Source organism: Benincasa hispida, chromosome 12, assembly GCF_027475165.1.
Source record: "Benincasa hispida cultivar pf3 chromosome 12, pf3_genome.v1.1, whole genome shotgun sequence".
NCBI lineage: Eukaryota > Viridiplantae > Streptophyta > Magnoliopsida > Cucurbitales > Cucurbitaceae > Benincasa > Benincasa hispida.
In genome coordinates this window covers 29,371,177-29,393,910 of record NC_143489.1, presented here as the reverse complement: position 1 = coordinate 29,393,910, position 22,734 = coordinate 29,371,177, and the positions used below count along the sequence as shown (strand labels likewise).

At 32.2% G+C, this 22,734-nt stretch overlaps 2 protein-coding genes across 3 annotated transcripts; one reads left to right on the top strand and one right to left on the bottom strand.

The window, feature by feature from the left end:
* The first annotated feature begins 51 nt into the window (after positions 1–51).
* On the top strand, positions 52–2,070 carry LOC120067769 (uncharacterized protein At4g22758). Of its 2 annotated transcripts, XM_039019348.2 has the most exons (3): positions 211–760; positions 983–1,214; positions 1,519–2,070. In XM_039019348.2, exons 2-3 carry the CDS (start codon positions 983–985, stop codon positions 1,704–1,706), a joined length of 420 nt encoding a protein of 139 aa, XP_038875276.1. In that variant the 5' UTR covers positions 211–760; the 3' UTR covers positions 1,707–2,070. The 2 variants fall into 2 exon arrangements, with proteins under 2 accessions (XP_038875275.1, XP_038875276.1); XM_039019347.2 differs by having other exon boundaries at positions 52–1,214.
* Positions 2,071–18,480: 16,410 nt separating this feature from the next.
* Positions 18,481–20,606, bottom strand: LOC150031921 (serine/threonine-protein phosphatase 7 long form homolog). Its single transcript, XM_090308324.1, has 2 exons — positions 20,506–20,606; positions 18,481–18,913 (listed from the first exon to the last, which is right to left on the bottom strand). Exons 1-2 carry the CDS (start codon positions 20,604–20,606, stop codon positions 18,481–18,483), a joined length of 534 nt encoding a protein of 177 aa, XP_090164450.1.
* Positions 20,607–22,734: the final 2,128 nt, after the last annotated feature.

Below are 22,734 nucleotides of genomic sequence, written 5' to 3'. Positions count from 1 at the left end.
CTTTCCTACGTCTATGTATTTATATCATTAGTTGTTTTTTCTTAGAAAAATGAAAATAAATTATGATTCATGAGGCAAAATTAAACCTAAAAATGTAGAGGTGAAAAAAACATATAACTGGAATTTGTTTGTTTTAGAGAAAGAAAAACAAAGAAAGTAGGAAAATAGAATTAAAAACAATTTAAATTAACGTGTGGGGATTTCCAGAATGACAAGTCGGCGAGAAGTATAGGATTTCGAATCCTTCAACGACACGGAAATTAAGAGCAAAGAAAAATTAAAAACATTTTTTTGTTGTTCGTTTCACAGCCCCAAACCAAACCCTAACCCTAATTTTCCTTCTTCATCAATTTCATTTAAATACCCCCCACCACCCTTCTCTTCTTCCTCATTCGCCACACCATTCTCAATTTTCAATTTTCCCCCATTATTTTCTTCTCTGGGTTCTTCTCGAACATTTGATTCCATCCCCCCTTTTCTGTCTCTTTGATTTTTAGAGCCCGTGCAATTTGAGAAACGATCCCTGTTTCAGTTTTTCTTTTACTCTGTGATATTTTTCTTCTCATCCGCCGAAATAGATCGGAGAATTTTTGAAAGAGTTGTGAATGGTGGAAGAAAATTCTAGTAGTAGTAATTACATGCGCTCCCTTTTGGATTCAAGGGCGAGCGCTCGTCTTCCTCTCTCTGCTGCTTCTTCTTTCGCTTTTGGTTCTTGCAAGGAAGGCTGGTACTACCGCTGCCTTGGAGTTGACCCTTGAGAGTTCTCTTTCTTTTCTCTCAACCCCATTACAAGGATTTTGTTTTTTTTTTAACTTTTTTGTTTTTTGCTATTTCTCTCTTTTGATTTTTTGATCGCGGCGTTAGCTTCGGTAAATCTGTCGGGGCTATCGTCGATTGCCGATTCTCTGTTTCGGATAGAATTTGAAAGAAATAAAAAAAAGAAGGGGTTTGGATTTTGAATTTGATATTTTATTTTATGAAGATGTTGCTGTACAAGCAGAAGAAGAATCAGAATGTTAAGGGCAACAGGCTCTTGATCAGCATCAATGTCCTCGGTAGTGCGGGTCCGATTCGATTTATTGTCAACGAGGAGCAACTTGTTGCTGCTGTTATTGATACCGCGTTGAAATCTTACGCGCGTGAGGGCAGGCTACCGATTCTTGGGTCCGATCTTAGAGATTTTCAGCTTTACTGCCCAAATTCTGGACCAGATGGTAAATCAATCGAACTTTCTCTTTTTTGATAATTCAGTTCAGTAACATGCTTTGTAATTATTTTCCTTTACAATCATTTTGCATGTTTCCAATCTGAAATCGCTGGAGAAAATTGTGATGTTGTTCATAGATTTGTTATCTCTATCTCAATTTCCTTTATTAGTTTTGTGATGGGTATTTCTGATCTGGGATTTGTTTTGTGTTGGGATCTCTGTTTCCTATCTTGAGAATCCTCTGATCACAATAGGAAAAAAAACAAATCTGGGGTTCGTTTGTCTCATGTTGTTTGTAAAATTTTCTGCAGCCTTGTGTCCATGGGACACAATTGGATCGCACGGAGCTCGAAATTTCATGCTGTGCAAGAAACCACAGCCAGAGAAAGTGCCAGAAGATGGAAAATCCCCACGATCGCCGACCATCTCTCGCAAAGGCACAGGAAGCTGGAAGTCATGGATCAACAAGTCTCTGAATTTGAAAATCTATTCTCATTGAATGAGATGACGACAACAGCTGGTGATTGCTATCAATTAGGTTGGTTTTAGTTATTTGGGTGAGTTGTGGACCTTGGCAATTTGGTTTTTCTCGTTCTTGTCGTAGTTGTTGGACCCATGATTCAACTTTCAAAAAGTTGGGTGGGTTGGGTGGTGGGTTCCCCTCTCTTCTTGAAATAAACAGTGTATTCCTTAGAATTTATCGCTTTCAAATAAATTACATCTTAGTTTTTCAATTGCCATGTATTGTTCATGGTGGATTCAACTTTCAAAAAGTTGGGTGGTGGCTTTCCCTCTCTTCTTGAAATAAACAGTGTATTCCTTAGAATTTATCGCTTTCAAATAAATTACATCTTAGTTTTTCATTTGCCATGTAGTGTTCATATGGGTAAGTTTCTGGAGAGGATAAAAAGGCTTTATGCTTTATGCATTTTATACTTTCTGCTTCGAACTCTTGATATTCTCTTTATGTGATTGATAACGCATTTGGCTGAATTCATCTTCTTATTATCAATCTGATTGTTGTGGCTTAGAATATAGTTTAGTGAATATGATTGAAGGATCTGTTTAATCAAAATGGGAGTTGCCGCACGTTAAGGTATTGTATAATTGAAAAGGTGTTGGTGGTGGAGCTCCGTACCACGTTTTTATGGAATCTGATTATGTCATTGGATTGAGCGTCATTTTCAAATCCCTCCCTTTGAATAGTGTGTACGAAGGGGGTCAGGGTCACGAACCCATTTCTCATCTGCTTCCCCTTTTCTTTTTTCCTTTTTGTTGTTCCACTTTGGTCGATTTTTCTTGCACAAGTTTAGTTTTTGTTGCCAATCAAATTGCTGTTATTGGACATTTCATGATATTTGTTTTTCGTGCATCTCTTTTTAATGAGAAACCAGATTTGTGAGAAGAATTGAAGGATAAGAACCAAAAGAATGGAAGGAAGTTCCTAAGAAAAGTCTACTAAAATCTGTTTAGAGAATCGCAATTGAACAATGGGCAGAGATATGAAATTACTGCATCTAGATCATTGCACAAATGTAGTGTCGAGATTACAACATTGGGACGATAACATTGGGATTGTTTAGGGTGCTCGAGATGGTCGGACTCCCCCACTTTTTCACACATCTATCTATTATAATTAGACTCCTCCATCCATTTGATGAAGAAGAAAAAGGAGAAGAGACACATTGAGAGAGATATGAGAGAGGTTGGAGAAATTATAATTCGAAAAAGAAATCTTCGGCCAAATACTCTGACAAACATCCATAGAAGCCGTAGCTTTCCAACACCCACAGAAGCCGTAGGGGCAACCACTGGAGTTGTAGAACCCAATCTGCCAACCACGATTGCATAGATCACTATCAAAGCACGTCCGAATGATATGACTTTCAACGAGCCATGCTTCCATCTCTTTTTACCATACTTTTTTATCCTTGGCCCAACGGGTGAACATGGCGGGCTTCGGTTTTGCACACCTGACACCTTTCGAAGCACTTTCGAGTGTGCGCTTTAGTTTTTGAATGTGTCGTTCAGCCTCACGAGTCTACAAGCCTTTCTCATTCCAGTGCTGCCTTTTAGTAGGGGCGTTTAGTCTTTTGATTAGAGTAGGGGTCCCGAGAGTGGAGCGTACCTTTGCTATTTAGTTTATTTTTTGTGTACTTTGTAGAGTATATGATCACTTTTGTCCATTTTCATATGCAATGGTGACATATGTCTTTTTATTCAAAATGCATTTAAGTGATGACTATTCATCATATCCTCTTACCCGGTGTGGTACATTATAAAGTCGTTGCTTATTGCTTTCTAGCCTACTACAATTTTTTTTGTTCAAGTCTTGCTTTCAAATGTTTGCAAAAACCTTTTTCTCTAAAACATGTTCTCTAAAATATTTTCTCAAGAATGGGGGGAGGTTCTGAGAAACGTTCATTGTGTCATTGGCTATTCGAATTTGGATTGGTTGATTTGTTTGAGGGCGAGAACAAGTGTCACACATTTGCCTTGAGACCCTTAGAGGGTACGATCGTAGGTATCAGAGTCGGCTCGTGAAGTTGAGAAGCTGTGATGTTCGTTACAAAATAGTTGGGCAAGTCTTAGACCAGTTGGTTAAGATAGAAGAGCAAATGCTCTATCTAATATAAGTTCTCGATTAGGTTCGGTTCTTGGGAACTTGGTTACAAGAAGTCTCTGACAAGGTCGATGAAATTGACGTGGTGATTGGCCACTTGGATGGAATGCCCATCAAGGAATTGTTAACAAGGGTTGAGACCCTAGAAACAAAGGCTACAAGAATTAGTAATTTCGAGCGTACGTGTCGAAGAACTAGACAGCTCGCAAAAGAGATAATTCAAATGGTGAATGAGTTATTCAAAGACTTTCGAGCCACTCTCAGTGTCGTTCGGGTTGAGATCTCGGACATCAGTGCAAGTGTTAACCTCATTATAAGTGTGGTGGGAAACTAGACCCCACCTAAGGTGTAGTCCAATTCAACGGGGTAAAAGTACCCGAACCTAAGCCTTTCTATGGGGCTCGTGACACGAAAGCACTAGAGAATTTTATCTTTGATATGGAGCCACTGAAGAGTCAAAGATCACTTTGATGACAATGCATCTAGCAAAGGATGATAAGTTATGTGGAGGTCTCGTTTCCTGGACATCTAAGAGGGTCGGTGCACCATCGACACGTAGGAGAGACTAAAACAGAAGTTAAATTCTCAGTTTTTCCTTGAAAATGTTGAAATATCAGTGAGGCATAAATTATGAGAATTGAAACATACTAGAACTATTATGGGCTATGTGAAACAATTTTCTGAAACATACTAGAACTGTTATGGGCTATGTGAAACAATTTTCTGTACTGATGTTGGACATACAAGATATGTTCGAAAAAGACAGTTTTCTGTTTTGTCGAATGTCTGAAACTGTGGGCAAAAACAAAATTATACAAACAAAGAGTATAGGATCTCCCAGCTACATACGCAACAGTCGAACGATTGTTTGACTTAACTAATGAATCTTAAGAGATGAGGCAATATTCGAGATCCCCAAATAGCGGGAGTAAGAGTAATTATTCAAACCCATCGAGAAATAGTGGAAGAGACAGAGACACTAGTGGGGATGACAAACTATTCCAACTGAAGATTGGAAATACGTGGCGAGGGTCAAATCAACGGATTTTTTAGGCCCCATTCTTTTATATATGCAAGGGGCAACACAAGGCAAACGAGTGCTGAAATGAGCAGCCTTTGACACCTTACAAGCCTTATTAGCCTTGGACTCGAAAGACAAGGTTGTTCTTATAGAGGATGAGAACATACAAGTAAAGGAAGATGAAACCCCACGAGTTGAGGCCCTAAGATCTTTAGCTGTCCTCTAGAGGAATATGTTAGAAACAAATGAATCCTAAAATGGCAGATTGATGTATGTAGATGCGTGGGTCAACCATAGGTCGGGCAAAAGTACCATGGTTGACCCTGGAGCCACCATACTTTTATGTTCAGAACAGAAGCCATATGGTTGAATCTCTGTTGGGAAGGAGGCGCAGGGAAAATAAAAATAGTGAATTATGTGATCTTGCCTATTACAGGAATGGTAAAGATAATCGTCGTAAAGTTGGGGATTGGAGTGGCCCTGCCGATTTCGTAATCATTAAAATGGATGACTTTGACGTGGTATTGGAGATGGAGTTCTTACTCGAGCACAAGGTAATATCTATACCCCTCGCCAAATGCTTATTGATTACAGGGTCTATGCCCACCGTTGTACATGTTGGGATCACTGCCCCTCAAGACATTATGTGTGTTTTGGAAAAGTATTGCGTTGCCGAGTTGGGACAGTTTACAAAGATCCCTACCTCCAAAGAGAAAGTCACCTCATGAGTAGCTATAGAAGATTGTTAAATGTCATCGAAAAGGTTGGGAAAGCCTCTTACCGGGTGCAATTACCATCGTGGATGAAGATTCATCATGTCATCCACGTAAGTAGATTGAAACCCTATCACCTCGACCATGCTGATGAGCGATGTAATGTGGTGAAATGTCCGTCTGCCACGACGAAGAGAACGATAGAGGAAGAAGTCAATGAGAGAATGATAGAGGAAGAAGTCAATGAGAGACTTATTGGAAGAAGCAATAGAGTTAGAAGACTAGGACAAGGTTTGAAGAGTTCATGAGAGGTGGAAAAGCCTCAAAGACAGAGAAGTTCGTTGGGAGGACCTTAAGGAAACTGCTTAACAATTTGTTGAGTTTGAGTAGAGTCGGTTGACGAGGACGTCAACCAATTAAGTGAAAGAGAATGTCACGGTCATGCTTGTCCAAGACGTATCACCTATGGCTGCATGTCCGCCTCCATCTCTTTTTATAATGCTTTCATCTTATGTATTTCATTTTGATAGTTAGTTTACTTTCTATGTACTTTTTTTAGTGTATGATCGCTTGTTCATTTTCATATGCAAGAGTCGCGGATGTCTTTTTGTTCAGAATGTACTAAATGGGGGTAAGACTAATCATCATATCCTCATACCCGGTGTGGTATGCTATAAACCCGTTGTTGTTGCTTATTACTTTCTAGCCTACTATGATATTTCTTTGCTCAAACCATGCTTTCAAATGTTTGCGAAAACCTTTTTCTCTAAAATTCGTTCTCTAAAACATTTTCTCAAGAACGAGGGTGGAGGCTGTGAGAAACGCTATTGTGCCATAGGCTATTCGAATTTGGATTGGCTGACTTATTCGAGGGCGAGAAGAAGCCGCACAATCGCCTTGAGACCTTTACGAGGGTGTGATTGTGACACGACCCATTCCAATGAACCTTCTCTGACAAGCGTTAAACCGGACAGACTATCCATGACAGGCAACATTCACCTTCGAGTTTAAGGATGAAGAAATAAGAGGTGAAAGTAGAAAAAAAATGAAAAAGGAAAGGATGAAGAAAATTACAGAGAAGATGAAGGTTTGAGGGGGGAAATCGTGGAGGTTTCTTGGGGATTGAATTTCTCTCTTGGTTCCATTTTTAGTGCATAAAATCTCTTACTCATAGCTATTAAGATTAAAAATTTGTATGTAGTTTGATTCAATACCATATTTATGATCTACAATCCATAAACTTTAGTAAAAAAAAACTATCTAATATTGCCTCTAATACATGGCAATCAGATGGAATCAAAATAAAATATATTTTTTGAAAAATTATACATTCATACTTCATTTTATCTCTTCAGTTACTTTCAAACTTCATGCTCACTAAATGAAAACTTTGTTGGGTTTTATGTTTTAAAACTCACAGTTTGTAAAATGATAAAACATTTTCTATAGTCAATAAACTTATTATTGATTTTATAAATTGTGTACATAAAAGTTTAAATACAATAAATTAAGATCCATGACTATTACATGAGTACTTGAACTTTATGTGGAGACATAAAAGTAGATCAGGTTCGAGTAAACAGTCAAAATAATTTATAGTATATGAATAAGGTTGGGTGCCTTATTCTGGTAACACTATGGGATGCGACCTACTGGTTATAAATTGTTGTAAAGTGCTACAAACGAAGTGGTCTTAATTCGTACATGTTATGACATGAGGAGTGAGGACGTCTTATGCAATGAGTTTGCATAAGATCGGACTAAGAAATAAGTTAGTCTTACTTTATAATGTTGTTTACTGTATAAGACTGACTATTTCACTTAAATGACCTAGGTAACTCGATCTTAATCCTAAGCTAACTATGAACTCCTGTTTATTTAGAATTATCCTTAGATCTGCATAGGTGAGGGTTGGCTCAACAGCATCGGCTCAATAAGCCTCCAATTTCAGGGGTAAAATTGAATAGAAAGCTGGAAACATAGGGTGCAAGATGGAATTTATGCTTAACCCGATTTAGGGATAGGAGAAAGGTTGTTCTTCAAGGATTGAATCCAGGTCTTGAACAAGGGGCCCCACCCTTTCACTAGACTGAGAGAGTTTTAGTTTAGTGATTGACTCACAAACCAATTGTTCATTAGAGGATCAGTAGGAACATGAGGAACAAGACGTAATCTTGGGGGTAAAACAGATATTTGACCCAGCCGCTATTACGAATAACTTGTGAAGGGTCAACTTACTAATTATGGTTAAATCACGTGGACATAATATATCTACATGATGGGAGTGCAACTATGGACTTTAATGGAGTGACCCATTAGTTAACGAATGGGGTTGCCAATTAATCTCGGATCCTTGGAACCCATGATCTGTAGGTCCGCGAGGTCCCTACTAGCTCGTAAATGGATTAGTTTTAGAATAGCAACGTTCAAATTAGAATTAAGGGAATTAGTAATTATATGATTTAAATATATGAAGGTGGATTAGTATAAAAATTAATTTAATATTTGATATTAAATTAATTAGAATTGTTTAAATTGTTTAAATAATTATTTATTAATTTTATTAGAAAATTTTATTTATGAAATTAATAATTTTTTCAATTTCATAAATGTATTTGAAATCAATTTGGAAAAGTTGAAAAAGATGGAAAAACACAAATGGAATTTTGGTTTATTCCATTATCACCTTTGAAGTTGCTCACACAAAATCCATCTCTTTAGGCTTCAATTACTCCAAGCATGAGCTGCATCTCATGCAGTCATCTTCATTGCATGATAGTCTCCAATATATTGAGAAGATTGGAGTGAATTTGGAGCATGTTATCGATAGAATTTTTGCTGAAAAATTTGTGGTGAAGAAGGTGTTCTTCAACTGAATTGCTGTTGTGAGCACTTATCAAAATTTCCTTCATTCAAGTTTGTTTTGAATCACACAACTCAATCTAGAGTACCAAGAGAATGGTGGGGGAAGATCTTGAGGTGGTCTACAACAAAATTTGGAGAAGGTTGCAGCTAGAAATCGAGCTTTGAAGAAGTTTTACAAAGGTATATCTTAAAATCCACTTGTTTCTGCGAGAGCATGCTTTATATTCTGACAAAATTAATGAATTAGAGTGTTTAATGATCCTTGTTGCTTTCCCTGTTGCTGATACATTCCTACAAACTTTACTTTCAAACTTCATGCCCATTGATTAAAAACTAAGTTTATTTCATATTTTTAGACCTGTGTTTGGCAGGAGGTTTAAAAATTTGATTTTAATTTAAATAATTGTTTAATATTTTTTTAATACTATATATTTATAGATCATAAAATTAGATGTAGTTAGCCACTAATATTTAGTTAACAATAAACTATTATTAATTTATTTATGTTAAAAATTTACATAATTATTATTTTGTAATATATAATTCATGAAATATTACATAATACATATTATATATATGTTTTAAATGAATTTTTTATAACATGGTATATTATATTTTTAAATGTTTATATCTTTATTTATATAATTCTGCATTTTAAAATCTAAAATTTAAAATTTAGATACAATGAAAATATAAAAAATGTTATTTTCAGAATTTGCATTATTTGGATCATAGAATCCAAAAACAGTTTTCAGAAATAGAATCCAAATTATCTACCAAATAGCTGAACTCATGGAATCTGAAAACATAAAACATAATCTAAATTCTCTATCAAATCGACTTTATATTTTACCCTAGAAAATGTTGTGTTCATCACATTTCATATTCAATATAACCTAATACAACATATACATTATTTTAGCTACTATCTCTTTCATTATTTTTAAATTTTGTGTCAGACATTACTATTCAAATTAAATTAACAATATTCATTTTATAGTTTAATGTCTTAGAATTTTTTGTTCACATATTGAAATGACTCATAATTGTCTAGATAGGTTGTTGGAGTATTTTGACCGCCCATCTATTGAGGCTTTGGCTTTGCTTATGTTGAAAAAAATATTAGGAACTAAAATGGTATTTAGAACATCATCTTCCATTTGGTTCAATGTGAGTTCACCCTAGACCATCCTTTTCATGCAAATCAAGTCTATCCTACTAAATACCTGTCTCACCTTGGTCACAATACATGTCTGCAATATGTTACTACACATTCAAAGTTGCATCATTGGTTGTTAAACAAACAAAATAAGTCTTCAAAAAATGAAAAATAAACAAACAAAAGAAAAAAAAAAATATAAATATGGTTTTTTTTTTTTTGGTGTTGCACTCGCATCGATGTTTAGATCAAAATGGTGTAGAGCTAAGTATGGAATATTTTGTCTCGTGACAATGGAATGTTGAGTTATTCTAGAGTTCATCATCATCTCATTGCAAATCTGTACTTATCAGGATAGTAATAAGGTTGATTTTTAATAGCAGCTTTGTTGGCAAGGTGCTGTAATCAGAGACTTATCATGGTATTTATCATGATTTTTAATAGTTATTATGATAGTACTTATTATGCTACTAAAAAATCTCCTTCTCGATTGGTACTGTAATCCGAGACTCTTCAAGGTTTTTAATAGTAACTTCAAGTCAAATATTCGATCCTCCACGCAGCTATTCATCATGGAGTTGATTTGGCTCTAAGCCTTAATATTCATGATCATCTTGAAATTGAGTCTGATTCTCTCTTTGCAGTTAAAACCCTCAATGGATCATCTTCATACATAAATGAAATTGGTGTTTGTGATAAAATTCAGAAAACTCTTTATCTTCTTTCTTCCTTTTCAATCAACCACATCTCTTGAAATTGTAACATTTTAGCACACTCTTTGGCTTCTATGCTATTGTCAGTGAATCCTCTATTTTCTGGATTAGCTCCTTCCCTTTATGGTTTTTGTCTTTAGCTCAAAATGAGTGTAGTTCTTCTGTATTTTCTTCTGAGTAATAACCTCTTCAAAAGAAAAAGAGAGAGAGAGAGAGAGAGAGAGGTTGATTTAGTTGTTAATCCATAGTTATTCCTAAACATTTAAGACTATACCTAATTAGACTCCTTAAGAAGTGGTCTATAGATTCTTAAGCTTCAAATATTGTATTTGGTATACGTTTCAATTTTAAGCTTTATGTCACTCTCATTTATTTTACACTAACAAAGTTTAACTAAATATTCTCACACAAGCACGATGAAGTTTAAGCTTTTTTTTTTTTCATTAAAAAATACATTTACAAAATTGATTAAATATGTGGAATTGGAATTGTTGTTGGAATCCAAAGCCCTGTATTGAATGTATTGATTTATATATATTGTAAAAAAAAAAAAAACGTGTTTATTATTTAGTCTAGATTTAAAAGGTAGAGATCTCAATTTTATAAAAATGTAGATAGAATATCAATATCGATAGATATTTTTAAAAAAATTATAAAAACAAAAAATTGAAAAGAATATTTAAATTTATAAATAAACATTTTATACTTTAACAAATTTGCTTGTTTATTATTTTTATTATAATTATATTAGTAATTTTTTGTTGTTTATTTTTGAAAGGTCTCAGTGAATTTTTTAACGATATAACAAAAATGTTAATTTACCTATTATATCATTATTGAATAAATGATAGATGTATAAATATCGATAAAAATATCAATACATAGGATAAGTGTAATTAATCAAAGTGTGGTTTGAGTAAAGGGTAGGTGGTGGTGGTGTGATGTGAGTGTGAGTGTGACTATGGAATTATATAAAATTTGAAGCTCCGTACACCAGATTCTCTTGTTTATGATGATGTCTTTGGGTTGGATTGCAAGTCATTTTCCAAAAATGTCACTTTCAAGTTATGAAATAGTGGTGGGTCACTATAAGATGACCATACCAACCACATTCTAATCTATCATCTTTTCATTTTGTTTTCTTTTCCACCAAGTAATGACAAATAATGTGATTAAGTTTCATATTTCTCTTCTTTTCATGTTTATTCTATTTCAAATTGTAAATATATGGTCATTTTGTTTAAAAAATTATTTATTTAATTCTTAAATTTTGGAAAGTTTCAACTATGTGTATGAATTCTTCAACTTAACAATATTTATTGTTAATTCATTTAACTTAATGTTTATGTTGCATGTTGACTATGTTGATTAACAACTATATCATATGATGTAACTACTAAAACATGTCAAAAGAATTAAATTTGACAGCTAACACAAAACGAAATAGATGAGAAAAAGATACTATACACCCGTAATTGAATTTAAGTGTTCTATTAAATGACTAATATATACTATATTGACTCTCAAATCTTGCACGCGTTTGTTATCATCATGTGTCTTTTGTGGGTCTGATCTCCAACCTACTTCTCCTGGTTTGGTCTCACTTTCGAGCTGATCTACGTGAACTATGTTCGCATTGATATGATATCGAGTCTATCACACTCTGATGCTATTACAGAGAGTGTATAGTTTAGCTAAGCACACAAGAAGTGAGGTCAGAGTTTTCATTTGGAGATCACTTACTTTCCTCTTTGAGGTTGTCAAATGGGATTATTCATAATACCCTACCTTTAACAGTCACCTATGGTTGCATGTAATGTTGGCGATGTGCATGTCAGGATTATTTCCAATGCTCGAGGTTTGAAAGTGCTAGATCGAAAGCAATTCGATTAGTTTTTCAATTGATCTATATTTACCAACTTGGCTAATCGATCTAAAACTTGAGGCTCTAAATTTTTCATTTTAGGAAGCACATTCTCCTATGTCTTCTCCCAGTAAAGACGTGCATTATTCTTATTTGAAATATACAAATTATAGAAGAATACAATGTTTGAAGTCATATATAATCAAGTTAAAGTAGTTTCTAGAAATGACCAAAGATGTGGAACTAAAATAAAATTTAAATCATATAATGCCAAACAAATTTAAGGCATTAACTTCTTAAATCAATATCTTTTTGAATTAAAAAGTTCCACTAGCTATGGAAAAATAGGAAAAGTACATGTTACTTTTACCATGCTTGTTATCTAGAGAAAACAAATATAGTACAATTATTGAATATCAGACCAAACATTATTTCACAGCAAAACAACTTCCCATTCAGAATCCACTTAACAATTTATTTATAAATATAGAAAATTATTTTAATAATTTTAGTGTTGTTGTTGTTGTTTTTTTTTTTTTAAATTTTTTTTTTAATAACATCACAGCCGCCGATTACTATTCGATCTTTGGTTTTTAACTTTTTAGAAAAAAAAACGTGTTCTGTTCGGTGTTTAGTTGAATTTTCTGTTTTTTTCCATTTTTAAAAGGTTTCTGATAATGGAAAGAACTTTTTTTTTTTTATAGTTTTTTAAAAATAGGTTTTTGTTTTTAAAACTTGCTCAAGGTGCCTTATGGTCGAGCCGTTTGGAAAAAAACTATCTTCTTACATGGAACTTTTTATTTTATTTTTATTTTTTTTAGAATGTAATTTAAATCAATAATAACAAAAATAGAATGAACATCTAACTACTCTAAAAAATAGGGTAGGTAAATCATAGATCTCGCACACAATTTTCCTTGCACGAGTTAATAAATGAATCACTGGACCCCGTACATGATTTCGGCCTAAATCGTGGACCCCGTACATGATTTACACAATCATGTTGTCAATTGGGTGTCAATTGTGCCACAAAACTCGTAGATATGATACATGATTTTTCATAATTTTTAGATATTAAAAATATTTTAAATGATATTTTCTAATTTGGATCATTTTGTACATGTAATTAAAAAATCACTTCAAATAAGGTTGAAAATTGTCACATTAAATTTGCAAAATCTTCCCATACCTATTTGCAAAAATATTTCCAAATTTTAGCAATTGAATTTACCTAAATTATTCACATGTTTCAATTTTGAAATTTTCTTTTATACATATATATTCTTCAATTGTCTACATTCATTCAAAAATTGAAGTAAGATTCACCATTTTCAACAACAACATTCAGAGTTTCGTGAAGTAGTATACATTTGTAAAAGATTGAATAAGAAATACACATCTAATATATATGTTTGATTGTATGAATAAAATAGGAAATTTGGGTGACAAATCCAAAATGTATAATTAGGAGTATGCCTTCAATATATGAAAAATTGTAGATATGGCAAAATTCTCAGATTTAAATTTTCATTTATTTCATATTCCAATTTTTCCGTTTTAACAAATCCTTATTTTTTGGTATATCGATCAACTAATATAACACATTTAAAGTATATCAGTGTATATTTTCTTCTAGTGATGTGTATACTTTTTGTATCTTTGTTTGTAGCAATATGAGTTATTACCTATTTTAATTTTGGTATTTGCTACATTTTTTATCCTTCTATAGTTTTTTTTTTTTCCTTTTTAAATGATGTTGTTTATTTCATTTTTGCGTAAAAATGTACAATTGGGAGATTCAACCTAACGCTCACTAACACTTAATTTAGTATATATACTCATTTTGACAATTTGGTCGTGTTTGGAATAACCAGAGAAAAAGTAATTTTCAATAAAATCATTTTTATGATTTTTTTTAAACACTTAAATAACTAGTCATTTTCAACCGTATATCAATAGTATATCAAGTGTATCAAGTGTATCAAGTGTATATAAGCAATGTATCAAGTATATCAGACATATACTAATAGTGTATCAAGTGTATATCAATAGTGTATTAAGTGTATCAAGTATATCAAGAATATCAAGTGTATCATATGAGTTGAGTTTGTTTTTTACTAATTTGTAAAAGTACTAAGTCTGGACTATGGGTTTAATTTTTTAAATTTATTTGATCAAATCTACGAGAAGCTCTAATAAAAATAAATAAGAAATACATGTCTAGTCTATATGTTAGATTGTATGAAAGAATAATATTACTTCTATATAATGGTATATATTTCAAATTAAGTATATGAAAAACAAAAATGGGTATATGTGACAACAATGAAGAAAAAATTCAAGGTGGATGAACGTAAATGGTAAAAGAGAACCAGATGAAAAGTGAAAACATATTAGGAAGAATTACTTAAAAAAAGTTAAATTAACACAATAAATGTGGAGAGAGAATACCAGCTATGTAGAGAATTAGAAAAAAAAAATAGTACAATAATTGGTTGGGGTCAAATTAATAACATAATTAATACAGAATAATAGAAGGATTTTGTTCCTCTTAGGCAACATTAATATTTAAAAAAAAAAAGGAAAAAAAAGGAACAAACTCATGTACGAGATGTACGAGTTTTGCATAATAAAAATAAGGTAGAATACAAAAATCGCGTATTCGATAAATGATTTTCTTGCAACCAAACTATCCCAAATTTACCAATAGTTTTGGTTGAGTCCTAAATCATGAATTTGTCATTTTTTTAAAGAAAAAACCACATTATTCTTGGAAATTAAGCCTCTTACATGACTTGGATTCAAATCTCAAAACTAGCCATGTTTTTCTACTTTTATTTATTTTCTATTTTATAATAAGGATTTCCACTTTTTATATATGAAATTGAATAAAATAATATTCTAAATATTTTCTTATTTACCCTACATTTTTCAACAGTTCTGATTTCTCCTTCTGATAAAAATATATTTTAAAAAATTTAAACCATTTTAAAATTCAAAGTAAAAAATGGTTGGAAATAAGAATAAAATTATTATTACTTATTAATTAATAATTTTTAAATTTAGAAAACAACAACTCTGGCCGAACTTATTTGAATTTCTTCGAGAAAGACCTTTAGTATTATTTTTGGACAAATATCAATTTTTTTATTATTTTTATTTCCAATTTTTTATATATTTCTCTAGAATCTGTATTTATGATAGAGAGAAGAGAGAAGATGTATATAATATGATTTTTTTTCATATTTTCAAATGGAGAGAAAAAATGTATTTATTTGTTGAGATTTTCTATTTATTTAATTTAATTGGAGAGAGAAAATGCATTTAATGATATTTATTTTATTATTATTTTTTATTTATGTTGGTTTCAAATTTATTTATTTTTTTTTTTTTTTGGGATTCATGGCTATTTAAAATGTATAATCTAATATATGAAATATACTACGATATATAAATAATATTGGCTTAATGTTCGACATAAATCGAAGTATATATTATAACTTTCATTTACAGTATATATATCCATTTAAGTAATCAGAATCCCAACACATCAAAATTTGTATATATCACAATATTAATAAAATTTAAATAAAAAAACTATTAATTAATTTTTATATTCTAACAAATACCTTAAAACATTGTCAATATACCTTGAAACATATACAAAATTAAGATCTATAGATATTACAAAGTACAAAACTAAGAGTATATATTGTTTAATCGAATTTCTTTATCATTTATTGCATTGTATATAAATCATGTATTGATTTAATATTCAACATAAAATCACAGTATATATCAAATAAACAATGATATACACAATAATATATAATTCACATATATCAAGTAAAGATTCCCTTGGGGTTTTATAACATATATATATTTAGGGTTTAAAAAAGAAAAAAAGAAAAGTTCTCGGTCTTTGTGCGACAGATTTGTATAGGCGGCACAAACAAAGTGTATCTTCATCTATCCATCTTCCTATGAGAGTTTATAACACATAACCCTCTATCTTCATCTCTTATCCTTCATCAGCCATGACCACCACAGATCTATATAGGCGATTGGATCTTGGTGCACGATACAAACGAAGGGAGCAAACTATGAATGAGAGCGAGAATCAATGAGAAGACGACGACTTACCTCGACGACTCGCGGTCGACGATCAAAGTCAATGATGATGGAAAATGGTTGATGAACGAGGACGAACGACCGATTTCGATGGACAAATGACTGATGAATGAGGACGAATGACGCGTTGTGGATTGGCGAATGGTGGTTGAATCCGACGGGTGAACGGTGGACTGGTGATGGTGACGACGACGATCGACCAAATCCGACGAGCGAAACGACAGCAGAGGGGTGTGAGATTGCCAAAAGGAGAAAGAGAGGGAGGAGAAAAAAATGGGAAGTGGAGGAGTCAATGATTTTTTTTTTTTTTTTAAACATTAATAGGTATGAAACCCTAAGCCTGTGCATGGAGGAGAGAGAATCACAATTATATATATATTTGTGTGTGGGACCGAGGATTAAAATTGTAAATAGCCACTAACATTAATGGAAAACAAAATCCAATAGGCATTTTTTTTTTTTTTTGTAAAAAATGAAATGTTCAAGACCTTTATGTAATATAGCCCATATTTTAAGGTCTTTTATGTCGAAACTCCTATATCTTTCCTCTAAAGATGTAACGATTTGAATTGCTACAAATGGATTTATAAATATATGGTTTTAAATCTCGAAGAATATCTTAAAATTAAGATTGTAACATAGGAAAAAATGTAAATTAATCAAAATTAAAACAATTTTTTATCAAGAATATAATCTTAGAGTGTTACAACTATCTTGTTGGAGTGCGACCAGAGTTCCATATTAGTTAGAAAAGAAAAAAAATCATGAATATGTAAGTAATAGACAATATCTCCATTGATACGAGATCTTTTGAATTAAATAAAAAATAAAACCATGAAAATTTATCCTAAAAAGTGGATAATATCATATCATTGTGAAAATATGTAGAGGATTATTGTCGCTAACCAGAATGATATTGAAGGTGTGCCCCTAATTTAGTTGTGTAATGTTAGAGTACACCTCTTTTTATGCTTTTATTGAATTGTTGTTGTGATCTTTTCTTACAAAATGAAAAAATAATCCTCTCTTGGTTTCATAAATGGTCTCTTTCTTTATCTTCCTCTCTTCCTCCATCTCTTTCACCTTTCACCTTAGGCTTAATACATTTCCATTTAATAATTTTATATGTTAAATTATTTAGCATTAATTTGTTTAGTAATGCTTGCAAGGTTAATTATTTGATTGTTTGTTATAAGAACTATTTTAAGAAAACTTTGTGAAAAGATTTATTAATATTGGGTTAAATTTTAATATCAATTGTAATTTATGGTCTTATTCTTTTATAAGTTTTTATTATCTTCCCTATCTTTTAATTAAACCTTTCCCTAAGTAATGGCACTCAGTTTCTACAAGTTATTTTCTATTTGGGAAGTCACATTTCAAAACTTTCTTTTAATGAGTATAGAACCAAAATTTGGAGTTTGTGATTTTAAATTTGATTCTCCAAAGTTAAATTGAACGTTGATTGATTAAAAAAAAGTGATATGACATCGACAAGTTAGCCATTTATAATTATATGATGGTGTTTGTTGAATTTCTTTATTATTTTGGCATTAATGGAATTTAAGAAGAGTGATTCGCCATCTTGATAAATGTTTCTTTATTATTATTTGGGAGAAAATACTTTTTTGATATTTAGGTTATGCGTCTAGTTTAACTAGATCTATAGGTTCAAAAGATAACACATTTAATTATTAAAATTTGATTTTGGTTCCAATTTAGTTTCTAAATTTCAAAATATTATAATTTTACCAAGAGAGTTGAGTTTTATCTCAATTTGATCCCAAAGTTTCAAAATTCACACTTTTAACCTCGATTATTTTTATTACTAAATACTCATTTTTCATCTTTATTTTAATTCAATTAATTTATTTAAAACAATTATAATTAATTAAGTTTCATCACTCTTAAAATTAAATTTAAACTATCACTACCTAATTATATGGAATTAATTAATAGACATTGATGACAATGATTGAACGTGGATATTTAATGAAAAATCGAAGTTAAAAATGTAAAATCTTGAAAGCTAAAGACTAAATTGAATCAAAATTCAAACTTTTATAAGAATAAAATTGTAACATTTTGGAACTCAAGGACTAAATTGGAACCAAACTAAAAACTTAAAGACTACGTATGTAACAATTCAGAATCTAGGAATCAAATAAAAATTAGACTCAAAATTTAGGAATCGAAGAGGTATTTTTCTTTAGTATTTCCAATCAAGTCCTTTCGTAAACTAAATATTAAAAATCCTCCAATAAGCTGCAGGATGTATGCTCGTGTGTACCTACGTATGCTGATGTCGTCGGCATCGGGAGGTAATTCTGGAAACTGCAACACCAACCAAGGGATACTCAATTTTGATCCCTTCAGATCTTTTGGTAGAACACCTAAGAGCTCTTCACAAACGTTCTTCCAGTCATACTGTAGTGAACCTGTCAATGGTTGCCCGTCCACTCGTAACCCAAATTGTATGACAACATCCTGCAGTGTAATTGTACATTCCCCACAAGGCATGTGAAATGTGTGGGTTTCTGGTTTCCAGCGCTCAATTAGAACAGTAATAAGGTGCCAATCAAGCTCGATGAAACCAATTTGTGCAACCCAAGAAAACCTGCTTGTTGAACATATAGAATAATGAGGTGATCAAATGGGATAGCATGTTGTGCAGTCGCCTCCCTTCTCTGACAACTCAACACTATAGTGGAAGAACTATCCTATATTGTCTGTGAACGATGCGTGTTTTGTTGATACAATTGTATAGGATTAGAAGGACCAGACTCCATTACCTAAAAATTTCAAATTACATTATATAATAAAATCCATGACATAAAAGATACATAAAAAGTACATAAAAAAATACAATTACATAAAATAAATTTATTACATAAATTCATAAAGAATACAAGTACATAAAATATACAATTACATGAAAATTATAAGTACATAAAGAATATAAGTACATAAAATATACAATTATATGAAAAATATAAATACATAAAAAATACAAATACATGAAAAATATAAATACATAAAGAATACAAGTAAAAAAAAAAACACCTAATGACCCGAAGACAACGAAGCACCCAGTGTACGGTGTGGACAAGTGCGTCTGTTATGTCCTTCTCTTTTACAAATTGTACATCACACTTTTTGGCTTGCTTCTCTCCAATCCATTTCATTATGAATGCATGTACTTTTTGGCCGACCTTGTTCTCTTAGTAAGTTCGCATTTGGACGAACTTCTGTAAATGATAATTCTGGCCAATAATCTAGGTGTTGAATTGGATGGAAGCGGCCTTCATAACAACGCTTAAAATTGTACAATTTGTAGCATTCATCAATAAGTGGTAGGTATGTCATACGCATGTAATTACAAACTGCAATTACATGAGAGCATGGAGTCTTGAATGATTGCCACTTATTGCAAGAACATGTCCCTTCTTTCAAGCTTAAAACTTGGGCTTATTGTCCTTTATAGGGAGAAATCATACTTATGCCAGTTTGTATTTCGAAAGTTTGACTTTCCCTGTTAATAGATGTCACCGTATGTGCCGATACTCGTTTTCCCCACATCTTCAGTTTTTTTAGGGCATATTCTGTATATATGTCCCCACAATCGAGTGTTTCACTGATTTCTTGTCTCCGACATTCAAAATACAGTATTGTGTGATAGAATGTTAGCCTAACCAAAGAAGTAGTTGGTAACATTCTAGCATCTTTGAAAACACCATTCATGCATTCAGCTGCATTGCTTGTCATCCACCCATAGCGGTATCCACCGTCATGTGACTATGTCCATTTTTCTAAGTCAATGTTTGAAAAAAAATTCAAAATATTCAGGGTGCAATTGTTTCAATTCTTTCATTCACCGAATGAACTTACGCCTTTGGTGTTGATTTTCGGCCTTAAACACCAATTTTTTTAGTTACTTTGATTTGTATTTGTATTGAAATTATTGGTAACATGAGGAAGACAATATCGGTGGTATGCTCTGGTTTACTCCAACCAATTTCTTCATTATTAATTGCACCCTTATGTCTGTCAGAAATCAAGCAAATACCCCTCTTTGGGTAACATATTCACGCAATGCCCATAAAAATCATGACCAATTGGACGGATTTTCACCTTCGATAGCAAAAGAAAGGAGGAAATATATATCTGTTTGCATCAATAGATAAGAATGTCAATAATTTCCCCTTATACTTTCCGTAGAGATGAGTACTCAGCCAATACGGAAGCTCCGAATATGATTTCTCCCAGTCGCCAAACACACCAATCAAAGCTTTTCTCTTGGCTTGCCACATCCGTCTATAGTTGACATTATAGCCATATTGTTTTTTAATGGCTTCTTGGAGTAGGGCCACAGATACTCCAGACTCTAACCAAATTTTGAATTTCGATACTTATGAAATTTGAATCAAGCTGATCCTGTGTCAATTTTGAAAACAAACATGAGTGTTCTCCTTATGTTTTGTGATTTCGAACCTCCCATGAGTTTTGCGCCGACATGTCAATAGCCTCCAAGTACAACCATCATTCCATGATTTACATTTAACATATCAAAGATCCTGATTTGATTCCACTACGACAATTTCGTAAGGCTCTGTCACACAATATTTTTTTACGGCAAGTTGTAAATCTTCTTTGGTATTAAACAACATCCTTTTTTGTATTAAATTACAGTTATCTACTCCTACATTCTTTTCTTACAAAGTAGACCCTAGTTCACACATTGAATTTGTCATTTTCCAATCTATTTGGGTGAACATTTCCGACGGTACCAACTCAAGATCATGTTCACCACTACCGTCGTTTCCAAATAATTCATCAACTTCAACGTCAATGTCACTATCTCCATCATTTCCAGGTTCAAGAATTACTAAATCTTCAGGACGCATCGACATATTTATTATGTTTTTTTCAACTGTTATAGTTGACAAAAAAAAAATGTTAATATGTCAACCCAATAAAATCCAATTTCTAAGTTTAACATATAAGATCTAAATATTATACATCTAAATCAGACCAAATCTAAGATTTATAAACTATATATTTAAATTAGCCTAAACAAATAAAAAAATATAAGATCTAAGATTTAAGATCTACAAACATATACATATAAGATCAGCCTAACAAATACATATAAGATTTCTAAGTTTAACATACATATCTTTCTAAGTTTAATATACATAGATTTCTAAGTTTAAATCAGCCCAAACAAATAAAAAAAAATATAAGATCAGCCCAAAAACATACAAATAAAAAAAAAATATAAGAATTTTATTGATCAGCCCAAAAACATAGATAAAAAACATACATAAACTAGATCAGCCCAAAAACATACATATATAGATCAACCCAAAAACATACAAAAACATACATATACAGATCAGCCCAAAAAACATACATGAACTAGATAAGAATTCCAAGATTTACCACATAAATATAAGATCAGCCCAAACATACATATATTTCTAACTTTAAAATATATTGAAAAACATACATATAGATCAACCCAAAAACATACATAAACTAGAGAAAGAATTCTAAGATTTACCACATAAATATAAGATCAGCCCAAACATACATATATTTCTAAATTTAAAATATATTGAAAAATAACTAGAGAAAGAATTTTACCACAGAAGCGAGCAAAAATCGACCGCTAAAGAGGTAGATTTCAGTGAGGAACAAATGGAGGACTCAGTGAGGAAAATTGAGCAAAATCGGAATTTTGGAAGATTTCGGTGAGGAAAATTGAGGATTCGGTGAAATGGAAGCCTCAGTGAGGAAAATCAACAAGATTTTGGAAGGTAGAAAGAAAAATGGAGGAAAACGATCGAAGTTATGGCGAGCAACTACGACTTAGGGGTGGTGAGGAAAATCGGCAGAAATCGATGGAAGCCAACACGTCTCGGTGAGGAAGAAGAAGGGGCAGACAATGATTTTAACGGCGAGGAAGTCGTGTACCGGGTACACGACTTCGGGTAATCGTGTACTGAGTACACGATTTCCTCAGTCAAACCTGCATGACTGCCACGACAGACTGTGTGTGCCAGGTGGCCAGGTACTCGTGTATCCGGTACACGATTTAGAGCTTATCGTGTACCCAGTACATAATTAAGGTGTAATCATATACCCAGTACACGATTTAAAAACCTGTTTTTGGGAATACTTTCCCTCCAACCCTATTTTTGTCATGATTTATTAAAAAAAGTATCATTTAAAAAAAAAATCAGAGAACTAAAAAAAATACCACCAAATATATTTTCTATTTTGATATCACACTCTCATATATTATTGATTGTTTTTTTTTTTAATACAATAAATATGAAGATGAGAGATCGAACTTCGATCTTAAAAAAATATCATACTAAATATCATACCAAGTAAGTCTACATCAATAATCAAATAAAGTAAATTATATTTAGG

Excerpts from the sequence above, each read along its gene's own strand:
- LOC120067769 (XM_039019347.2), top strand. The coding sequence starts at position 977 with ATGAAGATGTTGCTGTACAAGCAGAAGAAGAATCAGAATGTTAAGGGC. Across the intron at positions 1,215-1,518 it reads CCCAAATTCTGGACCAGATG|CCTTGTGTCCATGGGACACA; the intron begins GTAAATCAATCG and ends AATTTTCTGCAG.
- LOC150031921 (XM_090308324.1), bottom strand. The coding sequence starts at position 20,606 with ATGTGGCAAGCCAAGAGAAAAGCTTTGATTGGTGTGTTTGGCGACTGG. Across the intron at positions 18,914-20,505 it reads AGTACTCATCTCTACGGAAA|GTTTTCTTGGGTTGCACAAA; the intron begins GTATAAGGGGAA and ends TTCAACAAGCAG.